This window comes from Hyperoodon ampullatus (assembly GCF_949752795.1).
Source record: "Hyperoodon ampullatus genome assembly, chromosome: 15".
NCBI lineage: Eukaryota > Metazoa > Chordata > Mammalia > Artiodactyla > Ziphiidae > Hyperoodon > Hyperoodon ampullatus.
The window spans coordinates 26,204,756-26,220,311 of record NC_136928.1 but is presented as its reverse complement, the minus strand read 5'-3'; the positions used below and the strand labels follow the sequence as shown (position 1 = coordinate 26,220,311).

Here is a 15,556-nt window from a genome sequence, read left to right as displayed (position 1 = left end):
CTCTGGGCACTTGGGCCCTGCACCCAGTCACCGTCTCTCCTGTTTTCACCCCAAGTCCACCAGGAACTGGGTCTTTGGCACCAATAGTCCCTCTGGAAAGATCTTCAACTTAGCGCCCAAGAGGGACTGGGGCATGGGCAGCTCCCCACCGGCAGCCCAGAGGACTAGAGACCAGGACCAGGGGGACAGGTGGGACCCAAAGGCAAGGGACAGAGTCAAACCTTGGAGCAGCCGCAGCCTTGGGAAGGAGGTGGCGCTTTTTTTTTTTTTCCCAGCAATTGCTGAGGGACTGGCTCAAACTCCACTCTCATGGGACTAGGAAAACATGAGCTGCCTTGGTCCTTAGGTGGTCTCCTGGCCAGTGAAAAGCCATGGTTCTGGGCAGCCCACTTTCTCTCCCTCAGGGATGCAGAAACAGCATCTCCTTTGTTCTCTGCCAGTGCTGTGGGGAGGCAGCCTGAATAAAGCACGATATACTCAAGCCAAATACCCCAAGCCTCCCAGGCGCTGGGCTGTCAAGGAGGGGTGGTAAGGACACCAAGTGACCACCACCCATGGGGCCTCTACACATGCCGGGACCCCTGGAGCAGGGCCTGTGTTGGTTTGCTCTCACAGATACTCCTCTTTCGCATCTCATCAGGTGTGAGATGTGGAAGAGGGCGCTCCTGTGGGTGAGTGAAGGATAAGGTGCTCCTAGGGACGGCCGGGCCCTCCATCCCTGTTCGCCACCCTCAGCCCTAGCTGTGTGCTTGCCAGAGAAGTGACCAAGTGAACAAAAGCTCTCCACTCAGCAGCAGGGCTCATCCCCCTGAGGAGAGGCAAAAATAGCATCAAGCTGGTGGGGAGCCCGCAAACCCACCAGTTCTCAGGGCAGATACAAAGGCCAGGGCACGCAAGTCTGTCAGCCCCAGGTGCGCAGCGGTACAGGCTGTGACCCATCGTTCCCATGGACCTGTGCAATATGCACCCCACACAGCCCTCACACACTCAGCTAGAAAATACAGGGCGGGGGGCTTGGTGGGTTTCCTGGAAACAGCCATACTTGTTGAGAGGCAAACTTCTCACCAGCAGGAGAGGGGAGTCTTGTTCACTCTGCTGCCCCAGTGCTGGTGGTGCTCGGCACTAGTGCACAGAAGGAAACTACGACAACCATCAGGCCTTTCAGCACCACCTTTCTCCCACTCAAGCCTGCTGCCTGTGCACCCTGACGTTTCCCAGAACTGATGCCAGGCATTCGAGCAGGCATCTTCCCAGGGAGAAATTGCCCAAAGCCTTGTATTCAGGGATAGAGGCTACCTAGGGCAGAAAAAGCCCCTCAGTAGGACAGGCTCAAGCCAAGCAGGGCATCCCTTTGTGCTTTGTCCAGGAGACATCCTGGGGTCACAGGGAGCAGGGGCTATGGAGGGAGGATGCAGTTGGCAAAGCAGAACAGACACACCCAGGGCAACCAGGCCGAGTGGACCTCCACCTCCCTTCCAGGCCCCAGAACAGAGGAAGGTTGTGCTTCTCCTTTGTGACTCCTGGGGACAGGGCTGGGGAGGTAAGAGCCAATGGATCCAGCTGCTCTGGGGTGGGGATGCCACACAGACAAGGCTTCGTGCAGGACTGGACAGGGAGTTGCCAACATGCCACCCTTGGTATTTGGGGTCTTTAAAGGGCAGGGCCCAAACAAGCCACGGGAGGAAAATCATCAACAACGAAAACAGCCAGGACACAGCTGAGTGGGGAGCCAGGACAGCTGGGTACATTTCTGATCCTGTGGGGTCCCAGCTCTGGAGGCCTCATTGCAGGGTAACCCAGAGCGAGGCTGATGTCCGTGCCAGGTTGCGGCAGAAAGTTGGGTTTCTGGAAAGGACTGAGAAACTAGAAGAGCCCAGCCCCAGCCAGAACCAGTGGCCTAATGATTAGGGCTGAGAGCCCACCCTGTAACAGGAGAGAAGGAAACCCTAAGATGGACCCAGATCAATGTTTGAAAGAACTTTCCAAATGAAGGTTGGCAGGACCCACAGCCTTTGCGCCACTGTGGGAGTCCTGAGAGGCGGAACTGGGGAGACCTGAGTCTTTAGAGCCATAGTGCCAGGACCTAGCCCTCTGGGAACTGTGCAAGGGTCGGTGAAAGCCCCCATTTGCATTTTAAGCCAATGGTTCTGGCTCAGGTCCCAGCACTGCCCCTGGCAGAAGACCCCCAACACAGCCCTCAGCCTGTGGGGCCAGCGGAGATTGAGGAGGGAGGCAAGTCCAGTGAGGGGGGTGGCTCTTCCTCATTCTTGGCCCCATGGGTCTGGCTCCCTACCAAAGCCACATCTTCAAGCAAGCTAGCCAGACGAGGAAGCAAACTAAACCACCCTCCTTCCGGACTCCTCCAGGCCCTAGCACAGAGGGCAGCCTAGTGATTCCCTCTCACGTAGCCTTGGGGACCCAAAGACCATCAGATTCCTGGCCAAGCACCCGGATTAGAAGTACATTCCTTGAGGACAGGAACTGCTTCTTGCTGCTGACACCGTTTCCCAGAGGCTCGGGATTGGTGGAAGTTATAGAAACATGCACCTTTTAGCTCTGAATTTAGTTCTGGTGTGTCGTGGGTATGTGGTGGCTGGGAGGGATCTTGTCTTTTCTACAGCAATAAAAACTCGAAGTTTTCTCTACCTTGGTAGGGGTGGTCTCGATGTCCTGGGGAGAAGTTCTGGACGAACGTCTTGCCCTTCCACGCCCACCCCACTACCTCGCTGCACCCCTACCTCTCACTTTCGGCTGGCCGCATCCCCAGACCCCTAGGGTTATCCCTGGAAAATACGGACCCAGAGCCCCGGTGGGCTGCCTGGAGGGGGTGCCCCACAGAAGACTGGGACACGGCAGGGGGAAGAGAAGAGCCCTCCTCGCCAAGTCCGAGCTGCCTTGTGGAGCAATCCTCTGGCCTGGAGCTTAACAGAGGCCCCCGACCAGGAGGCTGGGCCTCACAAAGGGGAGGCCTGCAACAGCAGCCCGAGCGGCCGAGGCGCCACTGGTGGTTATTGCAGATCCTCAGGGCGATGACACCAAGTGCTGGTGGGGCTCAGCTCTTCGCTGACTGGGCCCAGAAAGCTGCTCCAGCTGGGGTTGGGGTGGGAGTCGGGGGACAGCTGTCCAAGCCCCTGCCTTGGAGAGGCAGTGCTCAGGGTCAGGCCTCTTGCTCCACTGTCCCAGCAGGACAGGAGACTGACAACCCCTCCCTGGAAGCCAGGGATAACACTAGGCCTCCAAAGGTCTAGTACAAATCAGGGTCCCTCTGGAGGTCCAAAGAGAGTGCCCTGGTGTGGGGCTGGCAGGGGCCCTGCCGCCCCCCACCCGGGTTAGCAGCCGCCTTCCACCTTGATGTGCAGGATCTTAGAGAAGCCGGGCCTCCGCCGTAGGGCCTGCAGACCAAACCTGCGTTAGTTCCCCTCAGGGCAGACAGGTGGAGCCCTCCCTTCAAACACCCAGGTCACCAACCCCAACCTAGGGATGCCACTAGGGGTCTTGGGCAGCCTCAGAGACAGCTACTCACCTGGAGTTTTGTCACCATGTCCTCAAACAGCTTCTGGGCCTCAGGGCTGCTGGGCTCTTTGAAATAATCAGCAATCCCAATCTGGACCACAATGGACTTGAGGTTCCGGCAGATGCCTGGGAAAAGGTAAGGTGGGGGCCCATGTCTGATCTGGGCAATGGGGCTGTCTTCTCTCCTCTTACTAATGAACAGAATCAGAACCGTCTGAGAGACAATCGTGTGCCAGGCACTGGGAGCAGATCCATGCTGCCCCGGGCTAAACTGGGCAAGGGGAGAAGGTGGAGGGTGAGGTCAAAGAGCAGAGGCTGTGGTGGACTCTGGGAGGACGAGTGGACAACAGCCAGTTGCGCAGGGGCTCTAGCAACTTCCCTGACAGAGGAGACCGCTGTGCTCTGGTCTGGGCATGTGGAAATGAATTACAAGGATGGAGTGGCTGAGGTGAGGCTGATGGATCTCGGCTGGAGCACTGGAAGGGGGAAGGCAGGGAACAAATAGGCGGGGAGCAGAGGGCTTAAGGGACTGGACGTTGCCATGAAGTCAGGGGAGGAGAAGCAAGAAGGTCAGGAGGCTGAGAGGATTCTAAAGGTTATGATTTTGGAGGCCAAGCAGTTAGTTCTGGTGGTCAGTCCAGGGCGGGGCCCTGAGGTTGAAGTGGGGGAAGAAGAGGATCCTGGAGATGATAAGAAGGTCGAGGAACCTTCAGTGCTCAGGACGTGAGGTCCTGCCAGGGCCAAATGGTCCCGGATGATGGTCTACCCTTGGGCGTGTGCAGCCCCAGCTGGGCACCTGTGTCCTTAACGAAGGTGGAGGAATGACTGGGAGGGGAGTGGGGGCTGGAGGGAGGCAGGGGCCAGCGGAGGCGTGTGTGTGAGCCCCCTGAGAACTGTTCTAGGGGGCTCACACACATTATCTCATTAATCCTCCCACTCATTCGGTTTAGAAGTCAGCTTAAAAGATGGGGATACAGGGCTTCCCTGGTGGCACAGTGGTTGAGAGTCCGCCTGCCGATGCAGGGGACACAGGTTCGTGCCCCGGTCCGGGAGGATCCTACATGCCGCGGAGCGGCTGGGCCCGAGAGCCATGGCCGCTGAGCCTGCGCCTCCGGAGCGCCTGTGCTCCGCAACGGGAGAGGCCACAACAGTGAGAGGCCCGCGTACCACAAAAAAAAAAAAAAAAAGATGGGGATACAGAACCCAAGAGAAGTACAGTAATTTGCCCAAAGTCACACAGCTAATAATCAGTAGAGCCAGAACTGAGACCTAGGTCAGCCAGTTCCAGAACCCATCTGTTCGGCCTTTGCCCTTGCCTGGAGGCTCGTTTTGGGGTAGATGGTGCTGAACAGCTCATGCCTCCAACGTGGACAGAGCACAAGGCAATACATATCCACTGAACTCAACCATTTGGGTCAGATGCTGGCAGGCCTTAAATGCCACACTGGCCTCAGAAGGCACTGGTGGCAAAGCCAGGACTAGAACCCTGGTCAATCTGACCCCAGTCCTGGTGTTTGCTGACTAGGAGCGAGAGGAAGTCGGTTATGCTACCTGTTGACAAGACATGGTAAGAGGCAACAGTGGGACCCCACCCCCACGCTCCCCATCACTCACTGTTGAAATGCAGTAGGGCCTTGGGGGTGACAGGGGTGGCCGTGAGCACCAACATCTCCAGTCCCTTCAGGCCTTCCCGGCAGACCTCAGCCGCCACCTCTTGGGTGATCTCCGACACGTGGTCCAGCTCCAGGACCTGCAGTCGCATGCAGTTTCTCGCTAGGAAGAGGGAAGAAGAGGCAAGGTCCTGCTGACAAACACCCCAGGTCACCTCCTGCCACCACCCAGGCTGCAGCCCCGAGTCCCTCTGGGATTTCAGTGTTGCATCCACGCCTGCTTCCCATCACCCCCTACCCCAGTCCCAAGGAAAGACTCACCGAGTGATGCCAGGCCCTGCACCCCACAGCCGGCACCCCCGACCCCCAGGGCCCGGAGGTGGGGCCAACAGCGACCGATCATCTGTAGGCAGCGGTTACTGAAGCGTGTGGGCTGCTGGCTGGAGAACAGGGTGGAGGGAGGTCTGTCAGGGAAGCCCCTGGATGCATGATACCCTAAGCCTGCTCCTCTGTCAGGACCCGCCCCTCAAAGGCGAGGCCCCACCAACCACCCAGCCGTTCAAGTCAGAAACCTGGGATCTTCACTGACTCCTCCCCCTCACCTCCTGCCGAGACCTGCAGATTCTGATTCCTGAATAACTCTTCAACCCACAGTTCAGACCACCATCCATATTCATCTGAGTATACAACTAGCCTCCCTGCCAGTTCATCCAGCAGCTGCTGACAGCCAGCCACCTACTCCCATATCCTTTCACTCATTCAACAGAAGCCTCTCAAGTGCCTGTCATGACCAAGAACAATTGAGCTGGGCCCTGGGGACACAGTGGTGACACAGAGACATGGTCCCTGCCTCCAAGAGGTGGGCAGTGGGGGGATGACACAGAACATTCCTAGTCTGATGTCATCCCATTTTTTAAGATCTAAAATCCCCCAGTGGCTTCCCAGTGCTTTCTAGACAAAATGCAAACATCTAAAACCCCTTAGGCAAGGCCTTCTGACCTTGGCCCAAACCTTCCTTTCCACACTCATTGCTCGCTGGGCCCTGCCCACCACTCACACCACACGTGCTCCTTCCCTGAACACTTCGTCACTTAACAATCGCCCAGCACCTGCCACGTGCTCAGTATCAGGGATACACAAATGGACATTCACAGCCTCTGCCCTGAGAAACATGAGTCTGGTGTAGACTGAAATATAGAGAAATTATTGTAAAATGGACTACAGCAGGGGCCAGGACAAGGTGCAAGAGGAATGGAGACAGGGGAGCAGTGACAAATTCTACCAGGGTGTTAGTGACAGGACACTGGGGGACCCGGAAGGAGGTGTCACGTGGAGAGGGGCTTGCAGGGCAGGCGCAGGGAGTGAAAAAGCCTGGTATGTTTGAGGAATTCCAAGTAAAGTGATGAATGACCTCACACCCCGATTCTTGGAAAACCAGCTCTTTTGTACATTATACAATGTCCTCCTTGAACTGCCTTTCATGTGCCAAACAAACCTGGCTATTTCCAGCTAGTGTGGGAAACAGCCCACTGTGGGCTCTGCAGCCTTTACGCACACATCTCATTTGAGCCAGCTATAGTCCTAATAGGATCGACAGATCTAATACCACCTTCACTTTACAGTTGAGAAACTAAGGCACGACTGGGTAGCCCAAAGTCACACTGCTAGCCGGCCAGGACGTGATCCAAAGTCTGATTCTGAAGCCCTGCTCCTGTCGCCTAAAGACACAGACTGATGAATGTGAATCTGTCACCCCAAACTGTATATGGAATGGGCCCAGATCTGCTCAGTCCTCAGCCCCACACCCAGCCCCAACCCTGCCCTTCCCCACCCCTGCCTGGGCTCACCAGGGGTGAAGTGGCGCCACCTGGAGGGAGACAATCTCTCTGCAGCCTGCGCCCAGGGCCCAAATGACCTCATGGCCCACCGGGTCTGTGGCGCTTCTGTTGAAAAGACAAAGTTGGGGCCACCAACTCTGGTGGCCTCTGCTCCTTTCCCTTGGGCCACAGAGCTCTTGGGTCCCTTTGCCCGAGAGCCCTGGGGGAAGGGTATGCAGAGCCCAGGGATCCCTGGGGCCCGAGGCCTTGCCTCTTGCAGTGTGGACCCACCTGTAGGTGACAGCCTGCAGGGCGCGGCAGTAGCAGCTGGCCAGCCAGAGCGAACGGTCAGTGAGGACGTTGGGACAGTGGGAGATGCGCAGGATCAGCAGATTCCCCCCAGCCGCCTTCAGCAGAGACTCTAGCCCTGCTTCCAGACAGCCCCTGGGGATAGCCAAGAGGTCAGGGCACTGTTTGTGGCCAGCTCCTCCTCTGGGAAGCATCCCGACGTCACTCTGGGTCTGCAGCCCAGAAGCAACCCCCGCCCACCCACCGTGGCCTCACCGGGTACTCCGGGCATACTCCTCTTTGCTCTCCTTCTTGCCCCGCTGCCGGGGCTTCAGGTTCTGCAGTGTCAGCGAGTGGGCCTGGGTGCACCACTGAGCCAGCATTGCCAAGAACTGCAGGGAGAGAGGGGTTACCTGGGGATGAGGGGATCTGAGTTTGGTTGGCTGGAAGTGAACCAGCCCAGGAGAGGAGGCCTCACGAGAGCATTTTGGGGAGTCAGGTTGGAGCCGGGGTGCTGTAAAAGATTGCAAGGACCAGACCTTGCGGGGCCACACTCTGCCAGGGAAAAGGTGGGTTCACAGCAAGGGTGATTAGGAGGGCAGGGCGGGAGGCAGGGACAGGCACCTTGGAAGAGACGCGGGCATTCTCAAGCAGCACCCGTGTCCAGACGGCAGGGTGGCGGGCCACGAAGCGCCAGTCCCGGCAGACCTCGGCGGCATGTAGCAGTGTGCGCGTGTCCAGGTAGGTGAAGATGCAGAACAGGGCGGCTCGCATCTTGAGGATCTCCGGGCTGATGACCTCATTGGAGCGTGAGGGGCTGCCCCTCTCAGCTCGCCGACCCCGCCCACTGCCTCCCTCAGGGCGGGCTGCACAATACCACGGGGTCAAAGGTCAGCGTGGGGTATGGGTGGGGAGCTGGGGTAGGGTAGGAGCTGCAGGAGGAATGGGCATGACAGAACCATGCCAGGGGACCAGCAACTTGGGAGGAGGGACAAAGGGCCTCTGCTTCCCCCTCCTCTGCATCACCCTCATTCCTAATTTTGCAAATTAGAAAAAGGTGGCCCTTCCTCAAGGGAACTTTCTTTTTAAGGTCGTATATCATCACATATTCCAAAGTCATCCCCTAGATGAGGTGACCGAGTCAAGGTTGGAGAAGGAAGGGGCTTGGATAGAAACCCTGCATCTGTGAACAGAATGCAGGTGAGAGGTTGCCCAGAGCAGTCACGGGGGCACAGCCATGCACCCTGACCTGAACTTTCCAGCCTCCTGACCCTGACCCACTGACATATGCACATGGCTTTGTGTGGATACAGGAGAGGGTTCGCCCTGCTGTCCCCAGGCTTCAGTTTGAACACTCAACTCCTCTCCTGTGAATGTCATGTGAAGGGACCCCCTTAGCTGTGGCATCCTTGTGCAATACCCAACCTGAGTGCCCCTGTGCTACAGCACCGCCCTGTCCCAGCAGCTCCTGCCCCAAACTTGCTGGGCCCTGTGCGGGAGGGAGTTTGTCATTCTCATTGTGGGAAGTCTGGGGCAAGGCGGAAGGCGGTGCAGGAGCCCAGGAGATTTACTGCCTCAGCCCTGTGCCCCCTGAGAGCGCCATGGAAAGACTGGCCTCTCAGTCCCCCTCCCAAGACTCACCAGAGAGCCGGCAGCTGCTCAACGGCCCAGCCATAGCAGGCCCAGGGCGGGGGGCATCCGAAGGGCCCTCAGCCTCTGACTCGGTGGTTCGGGAGCCCACATCCGAGACGTCACCTTCCTCCCCCTCCGTGCTGTGTCGGCGAGGTCTGCGCTGCCAGTTCTGGATGGCCTGGCGCCGCAGGCCTGAGCTGCGAGGGGGCTGGGCCCGCTCCAAGCCGCCGTTGGCAGCCTGGACCCGTGTGCCCAAGCCCCCGGGGCCACTGTCCTCAGGGGCCCCCTCTTCTGGCCGGGGCAGCTCCAGACTGTCACTGTCATAGCAGCCTGAGCTCTGGGATGCAGCTGGGATGCGACTGCAGGCCCTGGGGTAGGGTGGACCAGGTGGTGAGGAGGAAGGGGTCCTAGGCCTGCCTGAACTCCCCATGCCACCCCACCACTGGCCAAGGGCAACCCACCCACCTTACTTTCCAAGAGTCCCCTCTGAGTGTGGAAAGCCGGACAGAGGTGACCCGAGGAGGACGGGGGGAGGAGGGGAAGCCACGGCCCAGAAGGGCCAGCCAGCCAGCGGGCCAGTGGACCTTTCCAGGGGGAGGGTGGGCTGTGTGGGGCGGGCCAGGCCCGCGGCTTACCCTGTGCTGGGAGAAGAGCCATGCCGTGACACCGCGTACGTGCTAGGCATGGCCAGGCCCGCGTGGTGTTCTCGCTGTGGGCCCCCAGAGTGGGAGGGAAGGGCACGGGGGCAGAGGAGGCCAGAGGATGAGAAGGAACAGGAGAAACAGGGTACAAGATGGAGAGAAGGCGGGGGGGTGGAGAAGAGAGAAGAAGGAGAACAGTTGGGAAAGATGGACAAGTAGACAGATAGACAGCCCAGAGAGGCAGGCTCACCAGCCCCCTCCCCACACCCACCAAGTGCCCCAGACCCCGGCTTGTGGCTCCTGGGCTCTCATTTGCAGGGATGGGCAGAGGCAAACCCCTGCCTGAGGACTGGGGTTGCTGGATGGTATCTCACTACAACCTCAGGGCTGGCCCTATTCCTGGACCCCAACTTCAGGCCTGGAATCTGCTCATGGGGAAGAGCCAAAGAAGGAAGCACGGAGCATCGTGGGGCGGGGGGTTGTCAGGCCATGTGTGAGGCATGGTTGTAGGGGGTCAGGTGTGCAGGTGGAGGAGGGAAGGCAGGTGGGCACTCACCGTCCTGCCTGGGCCCCGGGTACTGGGCCCAGCACCACTTCCCCCACCTCCGCGGCCCAGGCTGGCACTGGGAGTGCTGCCACAGCTGCTGCTGATGACCTGCAGCTGCCGCTCGGCGCGGTCGGCCCGCTCGAGGAGCTCCTCGATGAACTGCTGCAGCCGCAGCTTGGCGCTGGCCTCCCGCGCCGCCGTCTCCTTCAGGAACTGGTCAATCTGCACCACCTCCCTGGGCCCGGAGCAGTCTCTTTACCCCAGTGCCTTGGCCTGGATGCCCACCCACCCTCCGGAGGAGACCCTGAGCGGTAGGGAGAGACACGGGCACAGCTGGCCGCAGGGTCCACTCGTGGTCACATGGGTACACACAGAACACACCCAGGAACACTGCCCCACACAACACGACGGCACAGACAGAAATGCAAGCGCACACTCCGAGTCATACATGCACACCCCACCAACCCAGGCCCAAACACACAACCAGACACCGCTGCTCCCCACAGAAATACTCACAGGCGTGCTCAGTCACACACAGCCACCTCCCCTCTCCAGAAACACTCACGGGCACACACTTACAGTCCACATAGCCCAGGAGACAGCCCCCCACGCTCATGTACAGGTACTCGTATCCCGTTCATTCACAGGCACACAGTCTGAGGCACAGTCCTACCAACACATTCAAACACACACACTTTCAGAAACATTCTCAGATTCAGAAAAGCACACTTATAGTTGCACCAACCTCCAGGAGTTGCACGGACACACAGTACACTTAAGAGTCATGTGAGTATTTACTCTTGAGTGCATTCACAGTTGTTCATGCATCCATTCACCATTTACAGGCACCTTCTAGGTGCCAAGCACCGTTCTAGGCATTGGGGTGTCCAGCAGTGAACAAAGCAGAGAAAACTTCCTGCCCCCCATGGAGCCTGTATCACAATGGGGACAAATAAATAACATCTGTGTACTTCATAATTCTACATTGAAAGACCAGAGGAATGAGGAGAAGCCAGCAAAGAAGACTGAAAAGAAGCCAATAGAAAGACAGACGGTAGTTCCAAGGAGAGTGTCTTAGAAGCCAAGTTAAAGAGGCGTTTCAAGGATCAGCTGTGTCAAATGCTGCCAATGGGCCAAGTAAGATGATGACTTGGCCTCGGTAACATGAAGGTCATTTATGACATGGAGGATAGTGATGGAGGTGGACAACTGATCAGAGTGGGTTCAAGAGAGAAAGTGGGGAAAGAAACTGAAGATGAGGAGTAGAAACAATATTTTCAAGGAGTTTTTCTGTAAGGAGGAGAGAAGGGGCGGTAGCTTAAGGGGGAGATAGGGTTAGGCAGAGTGGAGAAAGGACCGTATGTCTGTATGTTTTCAGCAATGATACAGTAGATAGGGAAAACCTGACGGGGGCAAAGGGAGAGGGGAGAACTGAGCCATGTCCTTGAGTAGGCAAAAGGGAAGACGATCTGGTGTCACAATCAGGAACTGGCCTTGGTAGGAGGGCAGAGAAGGAAGAGAAACCGTCTTTACACACGCGGTCACACTGCCATGGACTCAGAGTCCTAAACACACACCTTCACGACACTCTTGGCCACACGCGCACCACCATTACACGCTAGTGGCCACAGATCCCCTATAATTTGGCCACATACATAGCCACACTCACGGTGGTGGCGGCGGCACAGTGACACGCGTGGTCACCTACTCAGGAACATTCGCGGACACACCCACCCACAAGGCCCTTCGGGCCACTCACTGCTGCTTGCGGCTCAGCTCCTGTTCCTTGTGCACCAGGTCCTGCTTGAGCGAGGCCAGCAGCTCCACACTCACGTCCACCTGGCGCGAGAGCTCGGAAGCGCGCTCCTCCAGCTCCTCCTTCTCGCGTCCCAGCCGCGCGCTCTCCTGCCGCGCAGTCTCCAGCTCCGCCGCCTTGCGCTCCAGCTCGGCCTGAAGCCGGCCCACCTGGCCCGCGATTTTCTGCTCCACCTCCTCGCTCAGCCGCTCCAGCCGTCGGTCCACCTCCAGCTTCTCCAGCGCGCGGATCTTGAGGCGAGCCAGGCCCTCTTCGTAAGCCACATCGGCGGGCGAGGGAGACGCGGGCGAGGCAGAGGCGGGCCCGGGGCCAGGCCCGGGCGGCGGCGTCGAGCACGCCGAGGAGGCCACGGACTTGCGGGCGAATAGCTCCCCCAGCGGGATCTCGATCTCGCGGAGCGCGTAGCGCGCGGCGGCGGCGGGCACGAGGCCCGGCTCAGCCAGCTCCTCGCAGGGCAGGCTGGCGGGCACCAGGTCGCCAGGGAAGTGGGCGAGGGGTGCGTGGTGGTGATGGTGGTGCAGCAGGTGTGGCGCCGCGGGGGACGGCCCGGCCGCCTGCTCCTTGCCCTGGAAGGACGTGCTCTCGAAGACCTCGCGCCGGGCGCCTGGCACGGCCAGCAGGGCGGCAGGCTCAGGCGCCAGAGGGAAGCCGGAGGCGGCGGCGGCGGCAGCAGCTGCGGCCGCCGCGGCGCCGTCGCAAATGCTGTTGGTCTTGGAGAGGATGTAGAGCGTCTCGTACGTGTGGCTGTACTCCAGGTGCGCGCGCAGCGATGACAGGCTCCGGAAGCGCTTGTGCTCCCCGCAGCGGGGGCAGCGATAGGGCAGGTCCAGCGAGGCCATGGTCCCGCCGTACCCGCGGCGCCCGGGCTCCACCGCGGCCGCCCTGAGGGTCAACCGGGCGCGCTCATGGGGGGCCGCGGGCGAGGCCCCCTGAGGGGTCAGGCAGACTCAGGGCGCTGGCGGCCAGGGGCAAGGAGGCTAGAAGAGAGGGAGCAAGCCTTAGGAGGGTGGTATCCCTCCCCACCTCCAACCCGTATCCCCCACCCATGACAAAATTGACTTCCCCAGAAAACACGTGCCCAGAAGAGAGGTGAGGGGAGACCAATGGCCAGACCTCCCAGAGGGGACTGGCCTGCTCCAGTACCTGTGTGTGGGCTGTGCATGTATGAGAGTGAGAAAGAATGAGAATTCTCTAAGAAAGAAAGAAAAAAAGCATTAGTTTTATTTATAATAGTTACAACCTGGACATAACGGAAGTGCCCATCACCAGTAGAATGGATAAATTGTGTTATATTCATAATGGGATGTTACCCAGCAATAAGAAAAGGAACCACTGGTACATGCAACAACATGGGTGAATCCATTTAATATTATGCTGCATGAAAGAAGCCAGACTAGATTGCATACTGCTGGATTCCACACATATGGAGTTCAAGAACAGACTAAATTGATGGTGACAGAAGTCAGAATAGAGTTTACCCCTGGGGCCTGTATAGACTGGGCAGGGGCAGGAGGGAACTTTATGTAATGCTGAAAATGCTATCTTGATATGAGTGGTGGTTATACAGGTGTACATGTAAGGTTATACAGCTTATACATATGTACACTTACGATTAGTGTACTATATGTACTAGCTTATTACATCTCAAAAAAAATGCTTATTTCGTGTCTTGCAAACCACACTCATTAGACCAGCTGGACTACTGGTACCATGTTGCAGTGACCAAGATGTCACCTCACCTGATGATACCAGTGTTATGTCACCGTTCCCGTTCCTGCTTCTGTCCCACTCCCTCCCATCCCTGCTCTTCCCTTTGCCTCAAGGGCCATGATACTTGTCTTCTCCAGGTTCCTTCTGGCACAAGTCACCACCCTTCCTGGCGTCCCACTCCTGGTCACCCTGAACGCCTGCTGCCCATCCCCCCTTATCTCTGGCTTCCGGTCACCCTTCCCCTGCCTTGTGGGATCCCTACCCTATTCTTCACTGCCCTCCTCTTCCTAAATGCCTGCTACCAGGCTTCAACCACCTCTGCTATCACTGTGCTCTTCAAGTCACAGACCACCTGCTAATCAGACAATGTAGTTGTCATCAAGGGTCTTCACCTACTTCGTCCCTTGGATAATACTACTGACCGCTCCATGTTCATAGGCTGCCATGAAGCTGCCCCGTTTGGGTTCTCTGACCTTTTCTTCTTGCTGTCTTCTTAATCATCCTATCTCCTGATGGGAGGTCTGCCTTCAAGCCCCCTTTGCCTCTATCTGGTTCACTCCCACAGTCTGGTTTACTCACATCTTTAAGCCTTGACTCTCAGCTCTACCTCTCCATCCTGACCTACTCTTGAGTTCCATTTGCCTTCTGGCTTTCCACATGGATGTATGGGTGGATGCCTGTTCCCTTTGCCAGCCCAGCACCCAGTCGTCCCCCTGGCAACAGCACCCTGCTTTGACCTTGGGTCACCATCCTTCCTTCCCCACTTTCTCAGTCCATGTGGTCTGGGTGGGGGTTGATGGTTCACCCTTGCTCCAGGGGTAAGAATGTGATATAGGCCTGGCCAGTCAGAGTCCTGAGATGGGCACAGATCACCCAACTTGAGTCAATGAGTCATTTCTCCGGGACTTCTCTGGCATTACTGGGGAAAGCATCCTCTTTGGGCTCAGGTTTCAAAGCTGATGGGGAGGGCCAGAGCTGTGAGGGCCATCTTTGCCTCCTCTGGGAGGAACCACCTGGGAATGAAGCCAACACAGACAGGTAGAAGTGAGATTCCTCACACTGTTTGAGATCCTGGTCTGTTCAGCTGTGTGAGCCAATCAATTCCTTTTGCTTTAGCCAGTTGGAGTTGGGTCTGTGTTATCTGCACCAGAAAAAATTCCAAACTCAGAAATTAGAATCAGAAGTCAAATTTCTTGGGAAAAAATTTTAGAAGGAATTAGCTGAACTAAGAGGGACCGTACCGCTTCCCCTGCTCAGAAGTTGGTGAAGCCTGCTACACAGCAGCAAAGCAGCTGATGAAACTCTCCCACGGCCTCTAGAGCTCAGATGTTCCTACCAAGGCTGGAACTTTAGGGGACTTGTAGAAAAATGTCCAACAAGAAAGAGACACGCTCTGGCTAAAAGGGGCCCATCTGAAAGCAGAGAGGAAGAAAATGCTCCTTTGCCCAGAGAGGCCCTTTCTGCCTGAGGCCAGTCATTCAATATGGCTGAGAGTCAGATAATTAAGAGCCAGTTCTCTGCTTCTAGCTAAAGTCAGCTCAAGCAAAGACAGGCAGGCTGGAAACGCAGAGGGAGACAAACCTGGGGCCTGATAGGCTCTTCACTCCTCAGGCCCTCTTGAACCCCTCCTGCTGTGCCCTCCCAGCTCAACAGAGGCAACCGTTGCTTCCAATACAGGCAGCCTTCCAGTGAGATGCAGCTTGAGGGAGAAGGGGCAAACGAACTCTGCCTCTCATCACAGACTAGGAGTTTGCATTGCCCTGCGGCAGAGGCCTAGCTAGAGCCACAGAACCACGGGCTCCTGGGACAGGCAGAGCACCAAGCCCTGTTGCTAAGAGACAACTCCTCCTCCTCCCCCAACAGCATCACCAGGGACTTGATTCAAGAATTATCACTTTCGGGCTTCCCTGGTGGCGCAGTGGTTGAGAGTCTGCCTGCCAATGCAGGCGACACGGGTTCGTGCCCCGGTCCGGGAAGATCCC

The 15,556-nt window shown here is 57.6% G+C and overlaps 1 protein-coding gene across 1 annotated transcript; it reads right to left on the bottom strand.

Annotated features, from left to right (window-relative positions):
* Window positions 1–3,329: 3,329 nt before the first annotated feature.
* FBXO41 (F-box protein 41) lies at window positions 3,330–12,703 on the bottom strand (the record flags this gene model as incomplete). The annotated part of the gene is made up of 12 exons (XM_079721380.1): window positions 3,330–3,392; window positions 3,524–3,639; window positions 5,128–5,286; window positions 5,445–5,563; window positions 6,971–7,066; window positions 7,232–7,384; window positions 7,505–7,620; window positions 7,853–8,094; window positions 8,870–9,228; window positions 9,496–9,569; window positions 10,058–10,283; window positions 11,808–12,703. The coding sequence occupies 12 exons, from the start codon at window positions 12,701–12,703 to the stop codon at window positions 3,330–3,332; spliced, it is 2,619 nt and encodes an 872-aa protein (XP_079577506.1).
* Between the last annotated feature and the right edge of the window lie 2,853 nt (window positions 12,704–15,556).